Below are 16156 nucleotides of genomic sequence, written 5' to 3' on the forward strand. Positions count from 1 at the left end.
ACCTGCAGGTTTCTCAATTGATTTATTTAACCTCTGAATGAGATTAAAACTATGACCTACAAAAAAAAGAAAGTTCAGCCAAATTAAAAGCCAAAAAAGAACCAAGGTTACTGATTCTAACAATAATCCCCCTCGCTCATGTTTCAGCCTGTGTTGCTGCTCTTCCCTTCAAACTAAAGACTTTGTTTGGGCTTATGAAACACATGCTGACAAAACATAAGCATCTTGGATTTAGGCCAGCGGTTCCCAACTGGCAGCCGTAGTACACAAGCCAGGAGGAAGCTCAAGTTTGCTTGTCGCCAAATCCACATCACAGAATGAGACAAGTTTAATTAGCATCTTTTTTTTTATCTACTATGATGTATAGTAAAAATGTACAAAAATGACTAATGTTGTGGTTTAACAGAACACATAAAAGAGAAAACACGGTATAACTCTAATCAATATGTTTGCATTGTCTCTTTGTGGTATTTACAAATGATTGTGAGATTTTATTTTTACTTTACACAGATTTTAATGGTTTTACACCTTCATGCATTGTTGACTTTCTCTCATTTTATGCATCAAATTTATGCCTCGGGTCATTAAGCACCGGGTAATTAAATGTTCCCATAGTTAAGACACACACGCATGGAGAGTCAGGCTTCTGCTGTTATGGAAGAGAACTGTGAAATAGCCTGCCAAAAATGATTTGACATGTGACTTATGTAAATTTCCTCAAGAAGCATTTTAGGACTCTCTCTCTCTCTCTCTCTCTCTCTCTCTCTCTCTCTCTCTCTCTCTCTCTCTCTCTCTCTCTCTCTCTCTCTCTCTCTCTCTCTCTCCCTTTACACAACTTGTGTCTTTGCTTATTTTTAGCCATGTTAGCTGCATGATTTTAGGGATGTCAGTCAGTTAATCCACCAGTGTGGCCCATACTCAACTACTGGATGAACTGCCATTGTATAGACGTTCATAGTACCCAGATTATGAATCCATGATGATTCTTTGATTTCCATCCGGCTGAACCTGCAGGTCATAGTTTTCATTAATCATTGAAATATGTCAACATGTTAGTACAGATCTTCATGCTTTTTAGAGGATTAAACTTACTGACGTCAATGATCCTTTCACTTTTCCTCTAGCGCCAACATGACATCAACATCTGTGTTTTTTAGAGAAATGTCTCAACAAATATTGGATGAATTACCATTAAATTGAATACACACATTTATGAAGGATGAACTTTCATCTAGTGCCATCACCTGGTTAAAATCTGATTTTGTCTCATTATCTCAATTGCACTTTGTGTTTACTGCTAAATAGCAAATGCTAGATGGTAAACATTACATATATATATCTAAGGATAAACATGATGCTACACATAACCATGGTAACATTGTCATTCTGAGTACTTAATGCATAAAATCACTGTGCAGTCAAGTATAGCCTCACAGAGCTGCTAGCGGGGATATTAAATCATTTAATCTCTTCTTTTCAGGTTTTACTGCTTTAAAATGTTTCTGAATGCTTTCCATTGTTTTGTGATTCTATTTAAAGAACCTTGGGAGGAATTTGATGTATGAAAGTTGACCTACAAACACAATAACTGTGTATAAGGTGAAGAAAAACATTCAGGATTAGGGTTCATTTTTGCCTTCAGGTCTGTTCTAGCCGGCCATGTGATCAGAGGGGCACTTGAGCCACCGGTGGGCAAAAGAAGCATGCAAGTGGGATTTTGGCTCATATCTCGGATTAAGTGAAGGGTTTTTAAAAAAAGCGCTTTTTCTAAACCCTTTAGAGTTTTATGCAACAATTCAAGAATGGTGTGCATTGATCTGTAGCACGGGTAATGCATCAAGCCTTTCTGTGTTTTATATGAGCAATGCTTTCCTCCTGAACTGCAGTAAGCAACGGAGAGCTAAGCTTCTTCATACTAACTTGAGTCAAATTGAGTTCATTCTGTTTAACTTCGATCTCCAAGGCAGAGCTGCATCTGTCTCGTTATAAACACGTCCCTGAGGAATTTGTTTAAAAAAAAAAGACTCTCTCTTTCCCTACTGCCCAATATTTCTTGCATGAATAAATACATTTTGCTGATGTTATTAACTGTTCAAGTGGGGCAGAAAAAAATGCCAAAATTAAATTAAATTACTAAATTACTAAAAATGACCTTTTCATCAAACCCCTCCATAAATATAGATGACTAACATATACAAATAATCAGCTGGAAGTTATACTCTAAGGCTGCTTGTATACTCTTTTAAAAAGCACAATTAGCTTGTTCAACTTTTTTTTCTGCAAGTTGGTGTTATTTTAATGATCTTTGACTTTGGAAACAAAACCCTTCAGATGATGATGCGACGATGCATCTGCTTAATTAACTGGAGATTCTTCAGAGAAAAAAACAGAAGACAATTAACCTCCTCCACAGATCTCGGTGGTAAATGCAAATTACTGAGGGTGCCGACACACTTTTGATGAATAAAGACACCTTTATTGCCATGATTCCTCTGCTTGTAGCAATGTTCTTGGTCTCTTTTAAAATAGATCCTACCCTCGGCTCCTAATTAACATTTTTTTCTTTTTTAGCAAGTAATTTAAAGTGGTTGCTGGGGAAAAAAACATGGATGCACTCTGGTATCTTCTTCAGACTAATCCAATTAAACGGTTTCATTTCAAGGGGCTGTGTGCTCTGCAGAAGCTTCAGCAGCTAAAAGTTAGATGTAAATACCCTCAAAACACAGATTATTCCATAAAAAAATGAATTATTTAAGGAGCAAAGGTCTTTAATTTGCTCTGACCTTGAGAGGAAAAATAGACACAGATTCTCACCATTTAAGACATCACTTGTAAACATGTTCAGACCTTCGTAATAAAACTTTAGCAGCTTCTTTTCTATTTGATGTTCAGAAACCATACAAAGAGAAATCCGTTATAGAAGAGGCAGAGAGACCACAGAGTTGCCTCAGGAGAGCATAATGCAACACAGCCATCTCAAAAAAACTCTCCTCGTTTTTCCCAATCTTTCTCTCCTCCTACAGTATACATATAATCTTGAAAGCAGCAAGTTCAAACCTGCTCACTCACTGAGGCAATAACAACAAATTTAGCAGAAGTTGACAAGGCAAGGCTAAGAGAGTGGGTGCAGCAATCAATACTTTGTTGTTTTTCCCTCAAAACAGACTCCAGCTATATAATAGTAGACTCCTATAAAGTGTGCTCGGCTTGCAAGAGACACATTATAAACAGAAGAAACAAAATTGTGCAGTGCAGGTAGATATTCTGAAGTTAAGTTTCTGATATGGGTCAAGCTCTAAAAACACACACTACCTAACCAATAATGTAATTGGACAGCATCTCACATTAGACCCTTTCTGCCTGACGTCTTTCAGTATCTAAATAAGAATCAGGTTTAGTGTTAAGTAGCTTTAAACATACAGGGAGTTTATATACATTCATAGTATCCTAAACAACCATACTGAATGGGAGTTATTTGAGTAATATCCTTAAAACCATAACCCATCATAAAGCCATTAAAGCCATAACCCATGCTTAGTATTTGACTTCTCATGACCACCAGACAAGTAAATGGACTTTTTGTGGTTTTAGGTTAACCAAATTAATTAATTAATAATCAAAATTACAGTTTTATTCGCTTTGTTTGTCAGGGAAAGAGAGGAGGAGGACTGCCTGCATTTTTTAAAAAAGAGTTTTAAATGCAAGCGATTTCATTTGGGCAGCTTTTCTTCTTTTGAATACCAGGCTGTTATTTTGGAAAGTCAAACTTCAGTGCTGTTAATGAACAAATAATTTTTTGAAAATAAGATTAATATCTGAGCTAGTATTGCAAATAATGTTGATCTAAAGGTCTGACTGTTTGTGCCTCTCTGGGAAATTTAAATGCTTTTTGTGAACTTAATGAAGGGGAACTCCACAAAGTCATTCTTCAGTTGAGGTCTTTCTTTTACTCCTTGGATGCAAGTCCCACTATTTCCTTTAAAGAGGTTTTGGATAGTTTGGTTTGTCATGTACCAGATGACATAAATTGCTCTCTAGAGACAGGGAACTTTCCAGATGCAGTCAAAACAGCTCTAGTCAATACTTTTCTCAAAAAGCATTATCGTAACTTTTCTGTTTTGAGCAATATTAGACCCATTTCCAAAACAGATATTGGAAAAGGCCGGTGTTTACACACTTGGCTGTTCTTACATGACAACAAGATTCATGTAAAATTTCAGTCCAGTTTTTTGAAGGGGATTCAGTACTGAGACAGCACTTGTAAAAGTAATCAATGATCTTAGAGTGAGTGCAGATAATAAAAATGTTTCCATTCTTTCTCTCAAGCAGTTCAATACTTACCTCACTGTGACTGTTTCTGATAATCATGACATTATTTTGGGTATTCCACAGGGTTCTAGTATTGGTCATTTACTTTTTTGTCTGTGTATGTGCCCACTCTGAGAAATAATTTGTGATCATGGAGTGAATTTCCACTGTTATGCTGATGATACTCTATTATATTTATCTATAGCACCAGATGATACTGATGCCCCAAATCCCTTGATAAATTGCTTCTCTAGCATTTTGCAGTGAATGAGTAATAATTTCCTCAAACTGGTACAAATGCACATAAAGAAAAAATATAAAGCAAATGTACAAGTCTGGCTCTATAGAACAAACCTGATGTTAAAAAAACCCCTGGGTGTTATTTTAGACTTTGAACTGGATTTTATATCACATAGCAACAAAGTAACAATGATTGTTTCATTTAGGAAATATTGCTAGTGTTAGATTCTACCTCCCATTGGAAGATGCCTGAAAGTTGACTAATGTCTTTGAATTTTCCTGCCTAGATTACTGTAATGCATTCTTTACTAGATTACTCTCAACCCCCGACCAATCAAGGCAGATGGCCACCCACAGTTCAGTTTGAGGTTTCTTCCTGTTAAAAGGGGAGTTTTTCCGTGCCGCTGTTGCCAAGTGCTTGCTCATGGAGGAATGTTGGGTCTCTTTAAATTAAATTAAACAGTCTAGACCTGCTGAATGTGAAAAATGCCTTGAGATAACTTTTGTTGTGATTTGGTGCTCTATAAATATTGATTGATTGATCGATTACCTAAAAAAATACATTGAAAGGCAGCAATTTGTATAAAATGCAGCAGCCAGATTTGAACAAAAAACAGGAATGTGCAGATATTACACCAGTCCTGGCTGCCTGTATGATTGATTTTTAAAATTCTTTTACTTGTTTATAAGACCTGAATGGTTTACTACCTTCATACCTCTCTAATTGCTTATCTGAGTATGTTCCAAACTGGCTTGCTCAATGTACCAAAAAGTAGCTTTCTGTTATCATGCACCAAACAAACTCCCATCACAGATAAGACAAGCAACCCCTGCTGGAACAGTTGAACATGTATTTTTACGATCTTGCTGGTTGTGAATGTGATGTTCAATATCTATGTTAAACAGGGTCTGAGGTGCAAAACTTGAGGTTAACATATGTAAAAATGTTCCCTGATAGTCAAACAGCTGTAGTCTGTTCCATAGCCTTTGTTGCCGTCATTGTTATCACATATTGTGGATTGAAGTTCAGCTTGAAAATGTTCAGATGTATTAAAAAAGAGAAAAGAAAAATGAATTGTCAGTGAAATCTGACAATGGGTGGGGGGGCTTTATGAGACTAGAGCTAAAATGGCCTGTTTCAGACAGAGGCTGAAGTGAGGGGCTGCACAAAGGGCCAGTACAAGATAAATAAGGGTTTTTTTTATCTGTAAAATATGCAAATATATTCCAGCAGAGTCCCAGAATAAAAATATAGACCTAAAAATGAATATGATATGTGCCCAACAGTAAAGTGTCTCTTGCTTTAGTTTCATGTCAGCATTTCCTTTTCAACTCAAGGTATCAAATTGTGAGCTACTGTAGTTTCAGAGTGAGATGTCATTTCTCCCTTCTGTTTCTTTTCAGGTCTGATCCGATCTCGAGTGCGAGGAGCTAACACAGCCTCTGCCTCCATCTTGACCTTCTTGGACAGCCACTGCGAGGTTAACACCGATTGGCTTCAGCCAATGATCCAGCGAGTCAAGGAGGTACAGACTCACAGGCTCACAGTCTGCCATCATTCACACTCTCCAATTAGACACTTAATACATTCAGCACTCTCTCTCACACACACAGTCACATACATTCACAGCACAAGCATGCATTTTGGAGGTGAAACACTTGCTTTATTTTTGAATGTGATGTAATGCTTCAGGGTATTTTTCTCCTTTTCAGGGTAGATTTTATTGGCAGTGATGTAATACTTTGGCATAGCATGCTGTTAAATAAACACTCAATTTGTTCAGGTTTTATTTATGTCATTGAATAGCAGATGTCACACTCTACTTTGCCACTGCTGGAAAGAGCACGGTGCCATTTTCCCAACCAATCTGTTTTCCACTTGATTCCTGAGTGTTTTATGACATTAGCTGGTCTGTTTTGTGTTGCTGCAATGGTTTGTGTTGTGCATGGTGGCAGCTTTTACTATCCCTTTAGGCTGCATGCTGGGCTGTTTACTGATCAAAAGCAGCCTTTTTTTTTAATGCTGTAGGACGATTCTTACAAATTGAATTATGCAGCACACCAGGGATTCTATCATCACATCCACACAGGAATGTTTCGCAATTCAAAACGTGAACAGGCTAAAAATGCAAAACGAGCCTCTCTTCATTATCTTGCTCTGTCATTTTTAATTTCTCTGGCATTTCCATTTGAACCTCCAGGGGTATTTTGGCTGTAAGCCCTCACTGTTTCTGTCTCACACAGCTTTTCTGTATCAATTTCACAAAGTCATACAAGCAAAGCGCACACAACATGTAACTACATGTAGTGTGAGCCATGGAGCATCTGCAGTGATGCACACTTACTCAGACATGAGTGTTATGGTTGGATAAAGAGCAATCTAGCTGTGAAAGAGATGTTCGTCACTCACTAATGAGTAGCTAATAAGCTATTTGCTGGCTGTCTCCTCCCTTGACTTTACTAACCTGTGACTGGGCCCTAACCAGCACATCTGCTTCCCAAATCCAGTGCCATCCCCCATTACTGGCAAACATCTTCACTGTCTCTGCAGCAGGAGCTTCTCCTCTCTCTTGTGTGCTCCCACTGAATTTTGGCACTCAAGACAGAGCTTTTTCCAATATGCCACATTTCTTTGTCTTTTGCCTCTTTACCCTCAGGTTTCAAGGAAACGCTGCATCAGCCTTGATTCACTATACATTCATGATTCATAAGGCTCTGTTACAAAAGCAACTTTATTCACAGGCATTAAGCTTTCTTATCTGCTTTTTCTCTTTCTCCTCCCCTTCCTCGTTTGCAACTCCAAATGCCTCTTCAGTCCTGTCAACTCACAATGAATACAAGACTTAAAGCTGCCATTTCATGAAAAGAAGAGTAACACAGTGTTTATTTACAGCATTAAAAACTGAGCAGCTACTTTATTGAAGGATAGAAGTGTGCTGTTTGTTTAGAAAGTACACTGGACAGTAATCTAAACTGAAACACCCCCTCAAACCCTCTGTATGCAGCAAAACTCACATTCAAACCACATACTCAGGAGTCTCTACCCCACTACAGTAATGTTTTATTCAGAAGACTCTACACATCGCCAGTGTATGCACATCGTGTTTGTGTTTGCGTACACTCATCCTTGGCTCTGGGCAGCGGTGACTCATACAGCTTGCATTACAATCTTTTTGTCTGGCATTCATGAGAGTGTCGGGTTGAGTGATAATTCACCAGCTCCTTAGTCCAGCTGCACCCGGCCCCAGATTCATTCATCTTCTCAAGACCACACTCTTGTGTTCATGAAGACAGCTGAGAGTAGGAATACTGACTCACAGGCTCACAGCTTAGTCCTTGGTTTAACCTAGAAAAAAAGGTTGGCATTGGATGTTTCTACAAACCACGGATATATTCAGTCTCTACGTTTCAATATATTTACTAAGTATCCTTTTTTTTCCCTAATAAATAATGTTTAAATGTTTTGTTTTTTTTTGTTTTTTTTAATGTGTTTCCAGCTTTTATAAAGCACTTTGAATTACACAGCGTATGAATTGTGCTATACAAATAGACTTGCTTTGCCTTCAACATTTAAAGTGACCTTCTTCAGATGACATCTATATGAGCTGACTTTCTTATTAGAAGGATGAAGGGTCGGTTGGTTGACTAGAAAGTGTTACATGATCAGGTATTGAGACATTTGCAGCTGTTTTTGTGGTGCCAAAACTGGATGTTTTTAGTGTTTTGGCCTTTTTTCCCCCAACCACCAGCTAGTGATTTTTGTGCCTAAACCTAATCAGACCTTAACCACAACATTATCACATTGTAAAATATAGTTATTCAACTGATAATAGCCAACATTGAAGCATGGATATTCAGTGTATGAAACCCAGGCTAATGTTTTATTGGGTAGAGGATCACAGTCCAGTGCGCTCTTTAATGCAGCATAATGACATTTTTTCATTTGTTAAGGGAAAATGCTTGAATTTAATTAGCAATTAAGTGACAATAAGCTCTCTACTTGCAAGTGGTGTTGGATCAAAGATTTAAATTCTGTGAAGGATACATCATGTCAGATTGAGAGCACTCTCTCCTGCTTGATGTCTGAATTTAGCCGGCATTTAATACCTCTTTGATGACTTTTTTTCTTTTACACTGAAGTATTCTTTCAGATCATAGTGAATGACTATAAACTCAACAAAGAGCTGATAATTTGCCCCTCTCCCTTGTTTTTCCTCTCTCCTCTCACTGACCACCATCTAATATTTTCCAGTATTTTCTGACCTCTTCGGGTTGTGACCTTTTAAATGAAAGCTATGTGCACTTGTGACCACTCATCACCACTTTACTTGGAAGTTATGACTTGTTTAATCTAATTGTATCTGAATAGACCCCCTAGAAGTAAAGGCATCCAGTATTTCACAAGAGGAAAACAAAAAATTAAAGAGGAAAGCATGAAATCTTCTGTTTTCCCATCCTTATGTAACTTTTCAGATCAACCTTGTGACCCATTGTTGTGGTTCTAGGCTCCAAATTGGCATCTACCAGAAACTCTTTGCACAAATTCCAATTTTAGTTAGTAGAGCTGAATCAACAGTGTTCTTGGTTAAATATAATCTAAATGGATAAAGACTGTATTTTTTTTAATTACCTTGACATTACAGACAATACAATGAATTAAACAAAAGAAGACAAAGTGAGTTTTAACTGTAGTCAGACAAGCCTGAAGCTATTTAAATATGCCAGCTACAGTAGCTGCATAATGACTTGCAATGCATTACTGTAACATTTTTTATTTACTGCATTGTTTGACAATATTTTAATTTAATTATTTAAGAGAAGTTGCACTTTCAGATTTTAAATGATCCACCAAATATAGCAACAGCCCTCATTTCCCATCATACCTAGCTTCGGACTGAGTAGCTTGTTAGGTTTGCTCTTTTATAACTGTTATATATAACTGTTTGGTACGTAATAGTTTTGTGTTGATAACTGCTCATTTTGTGCTGGTTTCTGTTTGAACTGTTATTAGTTTGGTGGTTATTTTTCTTGACTCCAGCTGTATTTAGTGTCTTGTTTATCTATGTAGGGTTGACAAAGATGAGATCCTGTGTTCATCTCTCAAACACCTTGTGTAATACAGTATCTCTGCCTGCTGTACAACAAACAATGAAACATCTCCACACAGTGAATGAGTACCGAGCATGTACAGTAGAGAACATGAAGTCTGGATCTTGACCTTTAGCCCCAGTAGGACAGAGTGTCCTCTGTTGGTCTCTTACTCAGAGACTAATGTGACATTACAGTGTGATGAAGCAAAGGAATAGAGTTCACAACACATCAGACGACATTTGAAAACTGTGAAATTCATTGTGCAAAAAACACATTTCCAATTTTATGTGTGTTTTATTCTATACAGCTCAGGTTTCAGTTAACTTTTGTTCTACTTGTCATGGAAGTACTTTCACTGATGCCCTTTTCCAGAGCGATGCACTGTACTGTGCAGTAGGAGAATATGCTTATACTTTTATCAGCTATATTAAAAGCAGCCAGATGTAAGGGACAAAATGACTGCAACCTGACACAGTAATAAATTCAGACACATAAAGAGAGAACAAAAGAAGGATAGAGGGTAGAGGTACTGAGAGATCATCAGTGACATCCATTTTAGAGGTGTAGTCTCTTCATGCACCAAATCACAAAGGCTCATTAAAAGCCAGATAAATGACTATTGCTTAAAGCTGTTGAGAGCATCACTTCCCAAATTGCTCTCTGGCAGAGTGGCATTTCACACTCACTCTTCCCCCACACTCTTTAGTGCAGTGAACACGAAGTTCAGGGTGGGTTCAGTCTGTGAGTAAAGAGAAGGACGATGGCTGTAATTGGAAACAGTCATTTCGATTGTTCCGATGTTAAGCCATTCGACTACACACACACACACACACACACACACACACACACACACACACATGCATTATGGGTGAACAACAGTGCTGGCACACACACACATTCACAGACAAATGCAGACACAAACATAACATAAGCAATCAAAAGCTCTCCCCTCTGCTGTGTTTACTTTTGGGTTCATGTTACCTCTCCAGCAGGAGGTAGTTTCATGGTTCAGAGTTCATTCTCATGAATTCATGTCCTCTATGAGTGGTGGGGAAATCTGGGAGATTTAGCACATTCAGCTGTCCTTATATGATTGGTACATTTATTTATTCTCTTTTTTTTATTTCATTTCAACAGTTTTTAATAAAAGTTCCTTAGTTTCACACAAAATGCTGCAAACTTAAATCCCCACAAAAACACTGAAAAAAGATTAAAGTCGACTTTAAACACACATAATGTAGGGTGTGTAGTGTACAGTCCAGTTTCCCAGAAAGAGGGAGGTGAGCTTTATTTAATTTTAAAGTTGTATTCATCTCCTCATATCAAAACCATACGATCCAAACTGTTGAGTCACATACTCCGCTGGGAGACAAATTCATCAATTTTTACTCCCTCAGACTATTTTCCTTCTCCCTGCAGCGTGGTAGAGGATGAAGCTGTGCCAGAAATTCTCACTGTGTGTGTGATCTGTTATTAAACTAGCTGTAATGCAATCCACTGCTAATTATTTAGAAACAAAAGACTGATGAGCTATTGAAGTAATTTTAAGTGATGCACTGAATCACCTCTAGAATTTAAATGTGATTCATTGTAATATACAGAAGATACATAAAAAATACAGATTTGACCTTTTGTGACGTCCGTCCTTGCTGTTGGGCCTGTTGCAATAAAATATAGCTTGTAAATACTTTTCATCACTTCTAAGAGCTATCTCAGTGATATGGTGTCCATATGTCCTTTTTCCTCCCATGCAGGATCATACCAGAGTGGTGAGCCCCATCATTGATGTCATCAGCCTGGATAACTTTGCCTACTTGGCTGCATCTGCTGACTTGAGAGGAGGTCAGGACATAACACACAAATCATTCACAGCTGATAACACATAGCTGCCTCGAGGAAAACCCCTGTTTGGCAAAAGTTTATTATGGCATCACTCTCTCTGCCAGACCAATCCAAAACCCCATGATAGAAAGTCCAAAACGGATTTAAGTCAGCGGAAGTTTTTGATCGTACAAAGTTTTCATTCAGCAGCAGTGAACTTTTAAAGAAGGTTTTTTACTGGTTGCTGTGATTGGTATGAATAGTCGGTCAATTTATAAGATAAAATCATGACAATTTAGTACAGCCAAAATCAGCCGGATACGCTTATCTGTGTTCTTGGCTACTGTGGAACTGATGTCTAGACAAAATGGTCGTAAATTTAGCTGCTGGATCTGAATTTATGTCTTTTGCGTGCTCTCTCTTGCTCTCTCTCATCAGGATTTGATTGGAGTCTCCACTTCAAATGGGAACAGATTCCCATCGAGCAGAAAATGGCGAGGAGCGACCCAACGCAGGCAATCAGGTACATCGCTCAGTATCCACTTATCTTCTCGATTATAGCTATACATTAATATATCGGAATATCATATATCGGTATATTAAATCTAGATATTCCTCCTAATGATTGTGAACTACAAAAAGGTCAAATTATGCTCAACTTAGTTATTTGATTATTTCTTATTAGTCTGGTGAAATTCTGTATTTTCTAATTGTCAACAAATATGAAAAGGCCAAAACCAACAATATCATGTTCATCTCCTACTTTTTGACTTCTCTGCCCTGTCTGTGTCATACAGCCACAAACCCATTCATTCATACTGCAAAAACATACAGTACATCTTTAAAAACTGGTCACAAATAGAGTCATTTTGAGAAAAGGCAAAATGATTTTCTAAAACTTCTGACCACTGTAATTGTTATGAAATGTTACTTAAAGCCAAGTAAATTGTGTATTTGTTAGGGGACTATTTTCAGCCGCGAATGAATACTCATTTGTTGCTCCAGTGAGTATTTACGACAGCAAAACAATGTGTGTGGGTTCAACTCAAAGTAAACTACAGTGCCCATGCTTGTTTAGGTTTAGATTAGGTTACTTTATTGGTCTCCACCAGGGAGAAATTTGTCTCGGAGATAGGGAAAAAGGTTGCAGCACATAAATGACATACAATAAAAACAACATCAGGTAAAAAGACAGTGGTGGAATAAACACAGACTGACACCGGACGATCCTACACATATACATCCATACCACCTCACCTCACCCTCACCACATCACCATAACAACCTACCCAAACTTTCATTCTGTCATAAATATAGGTTCATCACACATGCCAGCACTCCATCACAAATATTCATTGATCCATTCATTCCCATACATCCATACACTAGCTGGAGCCATAAATATACATTCATGTTCATATATAAAACCATCACATTCATTCATTTCTGGCTGTGAAGAAGCTCGGTTGATACAGGAACAAAGGAATGTTTGTATCGATTGTGCCTGCACAGAGGAAGTCTGTATCTCTTCCCAGAATTCAGAAGAGCATATTCAGAGTTCAACACATGAGCACTGTCTGATAAAATGGCATTTGTCTGTCTGATAGTCGCCTGCTCAAAAAGGTCCTGTGGATTAAGGGGGGGGGGGCATTATTCCCATAATTTTGCCTGCAGTTCTAACTACTGTAGGCTTCAAATCTCAGCTCTGGATTTAACTATTAAATTACCATGATGAAATGTAATGAAAGGAACATGACACCCAGTACAACAGCGTGGCTTATAAATGTGGATGTATCTGCAGCTCAGAGGAATAATTGGCTTCACAGAAAATACTTGTTAGTTGGTTTTTTCACTGGTTTCAATGACAATCAGACCAAAAATGACCAAAAAAATCCTCTAATTAATATTAAACTTTTTGTGCCTTTCTTGTATTTTTTGTCATGTGGGAACATTAGCGATGTCTCATGCTTTGCCCTTTTCACATCTTACTACTGCAAATAATGATGACAAGCTTCCAAGAATCCGAACTTAATTACCTTTCTTTTTGTTTTCCCATAGACACCATTACAAGTCTAAAAATGTAACTTCAAGTAAATGATAAGCTCATCAGCCTTATAAAAGCTTTCCAAATCTAATGTGAACTCATTATTGATTAGTTTCTCCCATCAGCCTCTAAGTCTTTCCAAATAATAATAAGTAAAGTAAAGTGCAGGAAATGTAAATGACTCCTTTCCCCTCTCCGCTCTGCAGGACTCCAGTCATTGCTGGCGGGATCTTCGTCATGGACAAGAGCTGGTTTAACCACCTAGGACAATATGACACCCACATGGACATCTGGGGAGGGGAGAACTTTGGTGAGCTCACTAATGATTTCTCAGGATTCCTAAATTCACTTTTTATTAATCACACTTCAGACAGACATCCCTCTCATAAAATAAAACACAAAACCAAGCTTTACCTACTTCTAAGGTTCAGACAAGGATTAAGTTGTCTGGCAGTTTAGAGTATTAAGAGTATATAAAGACACATTTTGATATGTGAAGCTCCCTGGAGGTGACTACAACAGGGGTAGAGAGACAGATTATACACTAATGCTACAAAATAGAAAGCATACTAACTTGGAATATTGAATTAAATCCACATTTTTAGTCGTCTCTAAACATAATAATCATCCCACTGATAGACAGACACTGATTTTAAAAGAAATAAGCAATAAGTTCAAATGGACTCTACCTGGTTTCATCCTGTCAGTGTGTTTAATGAGACAGACACTTCTTCGTTCACTATGATGAATATTACTTTATTCATTCGTCTTAGGACTAAAGAAAAGGAAGCTTATTTTTCCCATTGACTACCAAGCAATAAAACTGTCAATTTTAATGGCCTAATTTCATGTATTTTGTTGTGCTGCGGCTTGTCTGGCTCTGAACCGCTTGCAGATGCTTTTTGGATGCTGCAGAGGTCCAACGGCCCACGCTTCGAAATGCCAAATGTGTCCTTGGAATTTGTGAGGCAGCAGAGTGTTAAATTATCCGCTACAACAGATTTCATACTGCTGATTTACAACTTACAGCCATCTGGTGCATAAAAATGTGTCAGGTGGACACGACCAGAAAGATATCAAGATAAATGCATAGACTGATAAATAGGTAGACACACACACACATACACACATACACAACTTATGGTCTCATTTGTTGTCTGCAGAGCTTTCTTTCCGGGTGTGGATGTGCGGAGGAAGCCTGGAGATTCTTCCCTGCAGCCGTGTGGGTCATGTGTTTAGGAAACGGCACCCGTACGACTTCCCAGAAGGCAACGCTCTCACCTACATTAAGTGAGTGGGTTGTTCTGTTACAAACCTGGCATCCTGTCAGCGGTGCAGTGCCATTACTCTGCGAAAAAAGCAAGCGACCAACTGCTGAGATCTGTTCCGCTTTGTGGCTCAGTGAATTGCAGCTTTTGAAACCAGTGTGAAGTTAATTACCCAGACAACATGTAATGTGAAAATGACAATACTCAGACCTAAAATTTGTTCCCCTTAGTATCCAGGGTGGGATGAGATGCTGACAAAGATGTAGCTTTCTCTGGACGGAGAATAGTAGAGCAAGTCCTTAGGGGAATTAAATGTTTCAGCACAAAAACAGAATGATAGTTAAATTATTTGATCGGTAATTCATGTGGTATTCTCTGCTGCACTTTCCCTAATTGGTCCTTCAACAACAATGTCGTGATTTTAGTGAGGTAACCAGTCCGTCATCACCACTTTTCAGCATCCAGCACTACAAAAAAATCTGTGCAAGGTCACATAGATGCTGAGCTCCGTCTGTATTTCTTTTTAATTAAGTAAGTAACCCCTGATAAAATACAGAACAAATAAAGTTGATTTTCATTTTTTGGCTAGTCAGCAAAGATTTTTGCCAATATAAAGATGGTCTGTGGTGGTGTTGGGGAAAAAAAGGTTGGAAATCCTTGGACTGAAGGTTTTTATGCTGTTAAGAAGTTAGTTTCAGTGTTGTCCATCATCTTTTGTAGACAGACAACAAGATTTACCACCAGAGCACATATATCAACTTGAGTTACCGCCACTGCCAACGTCTTGTCAGATTGTTATGAAACAGGCCGAAACATTTCATCTTCTTGTTTTTCTTCACTTGTCGCAATTACAGGATGCAGGATGAGACTACTTGGCGGAGATGGAAATGTTTGTCCAGTGTGGAGCTTGTGTCTGATGGCTCCCGTGTGTCATTAAAGTTAACTGCAGGAATGCCAGCAGCACTGTCATTACTATGTCTGAGCAGGTGTTGTGTCTGTGTCCACGCAGGAACACCAGACGGGCTGCTGAGGTGTGGATGGACGAGTATAAACAGTACTACTACTCTGCGAGACCGTCAGCCCAGGGAAAGGCTTTTGGCAGGTTTGTCCATTACACAGTTGTGCTCTTTTATCAACTTACAGCAAAAAACAACAGCCAAGACAACAGGTTGGACTACAGGGTAAAGCTTCACAGAGTTTATCTTATTATAACAATAGAGCTAGTAAGCAGGATTTCTTGATTTCAGTGCTTTCTATTCTTACAGCATGTGCCCTATTTTTTTAAGAACATTTGTATCCATGCTAACACCTTTAAATAAACCAGAAAAACACAAGGGAGCACTCTGAACAAAAAGCCCTCTCTGGTATTAGGAGAAAGGAGTTA

General features: G+C 38.2%; 1 protein-coding gene across 1 annotated transcript in view; it reads left to right on the plus strand.

Annotated features, from left to right (window-relative positions):
* The window catches only part of galnt16 (UDP-N-acetyl-alpha-D-galactosamine:polypeptide N-acetylgalactosaminyltransferase 16), a 42066-nt gene that overhangs the window by 20257 nt on the left and 5653 nt on the right, over positions 1-16156 (plus strand). Inside the window, exons 6-11 of the mRNA XM_053335268.1 lie at positions 5953-6074; positions 11394-11481; positions 11899-11983; positions 13711-13814; positions 14668-14794; positions 15782-15874. Of these exons, the coding sequence (XP_053191243.1) occupies positions 5953-6074; positions 11394-11481; positions 11899-11983; positions 13711-13814; positions 14668-14794; positions 15782-15874 (619 nt within the window). The remainder of the gene's footprint in view (positions 1-5952; positions 6075-11393; positions 11482-11898; positions 11984-13710; positions 13815-14667; positions 14795-15781; positions 15875-16156) is intronic.

The sequence above is a fragment of the Scomber japonicus genome, chromosome 16, assembly GCF_027409825.1.
Source record: "Scomber japonicus isolate fScoJap1 chromosome 16, fScoJap1.pri, whole genome shotgun sequence".
NCBI classification, from domain to species: Eukaryota; Metazoa; Chordata; class Actinopteri; order Scombriformes; family Scombridae; genus Scomber; species Scomber japonicus.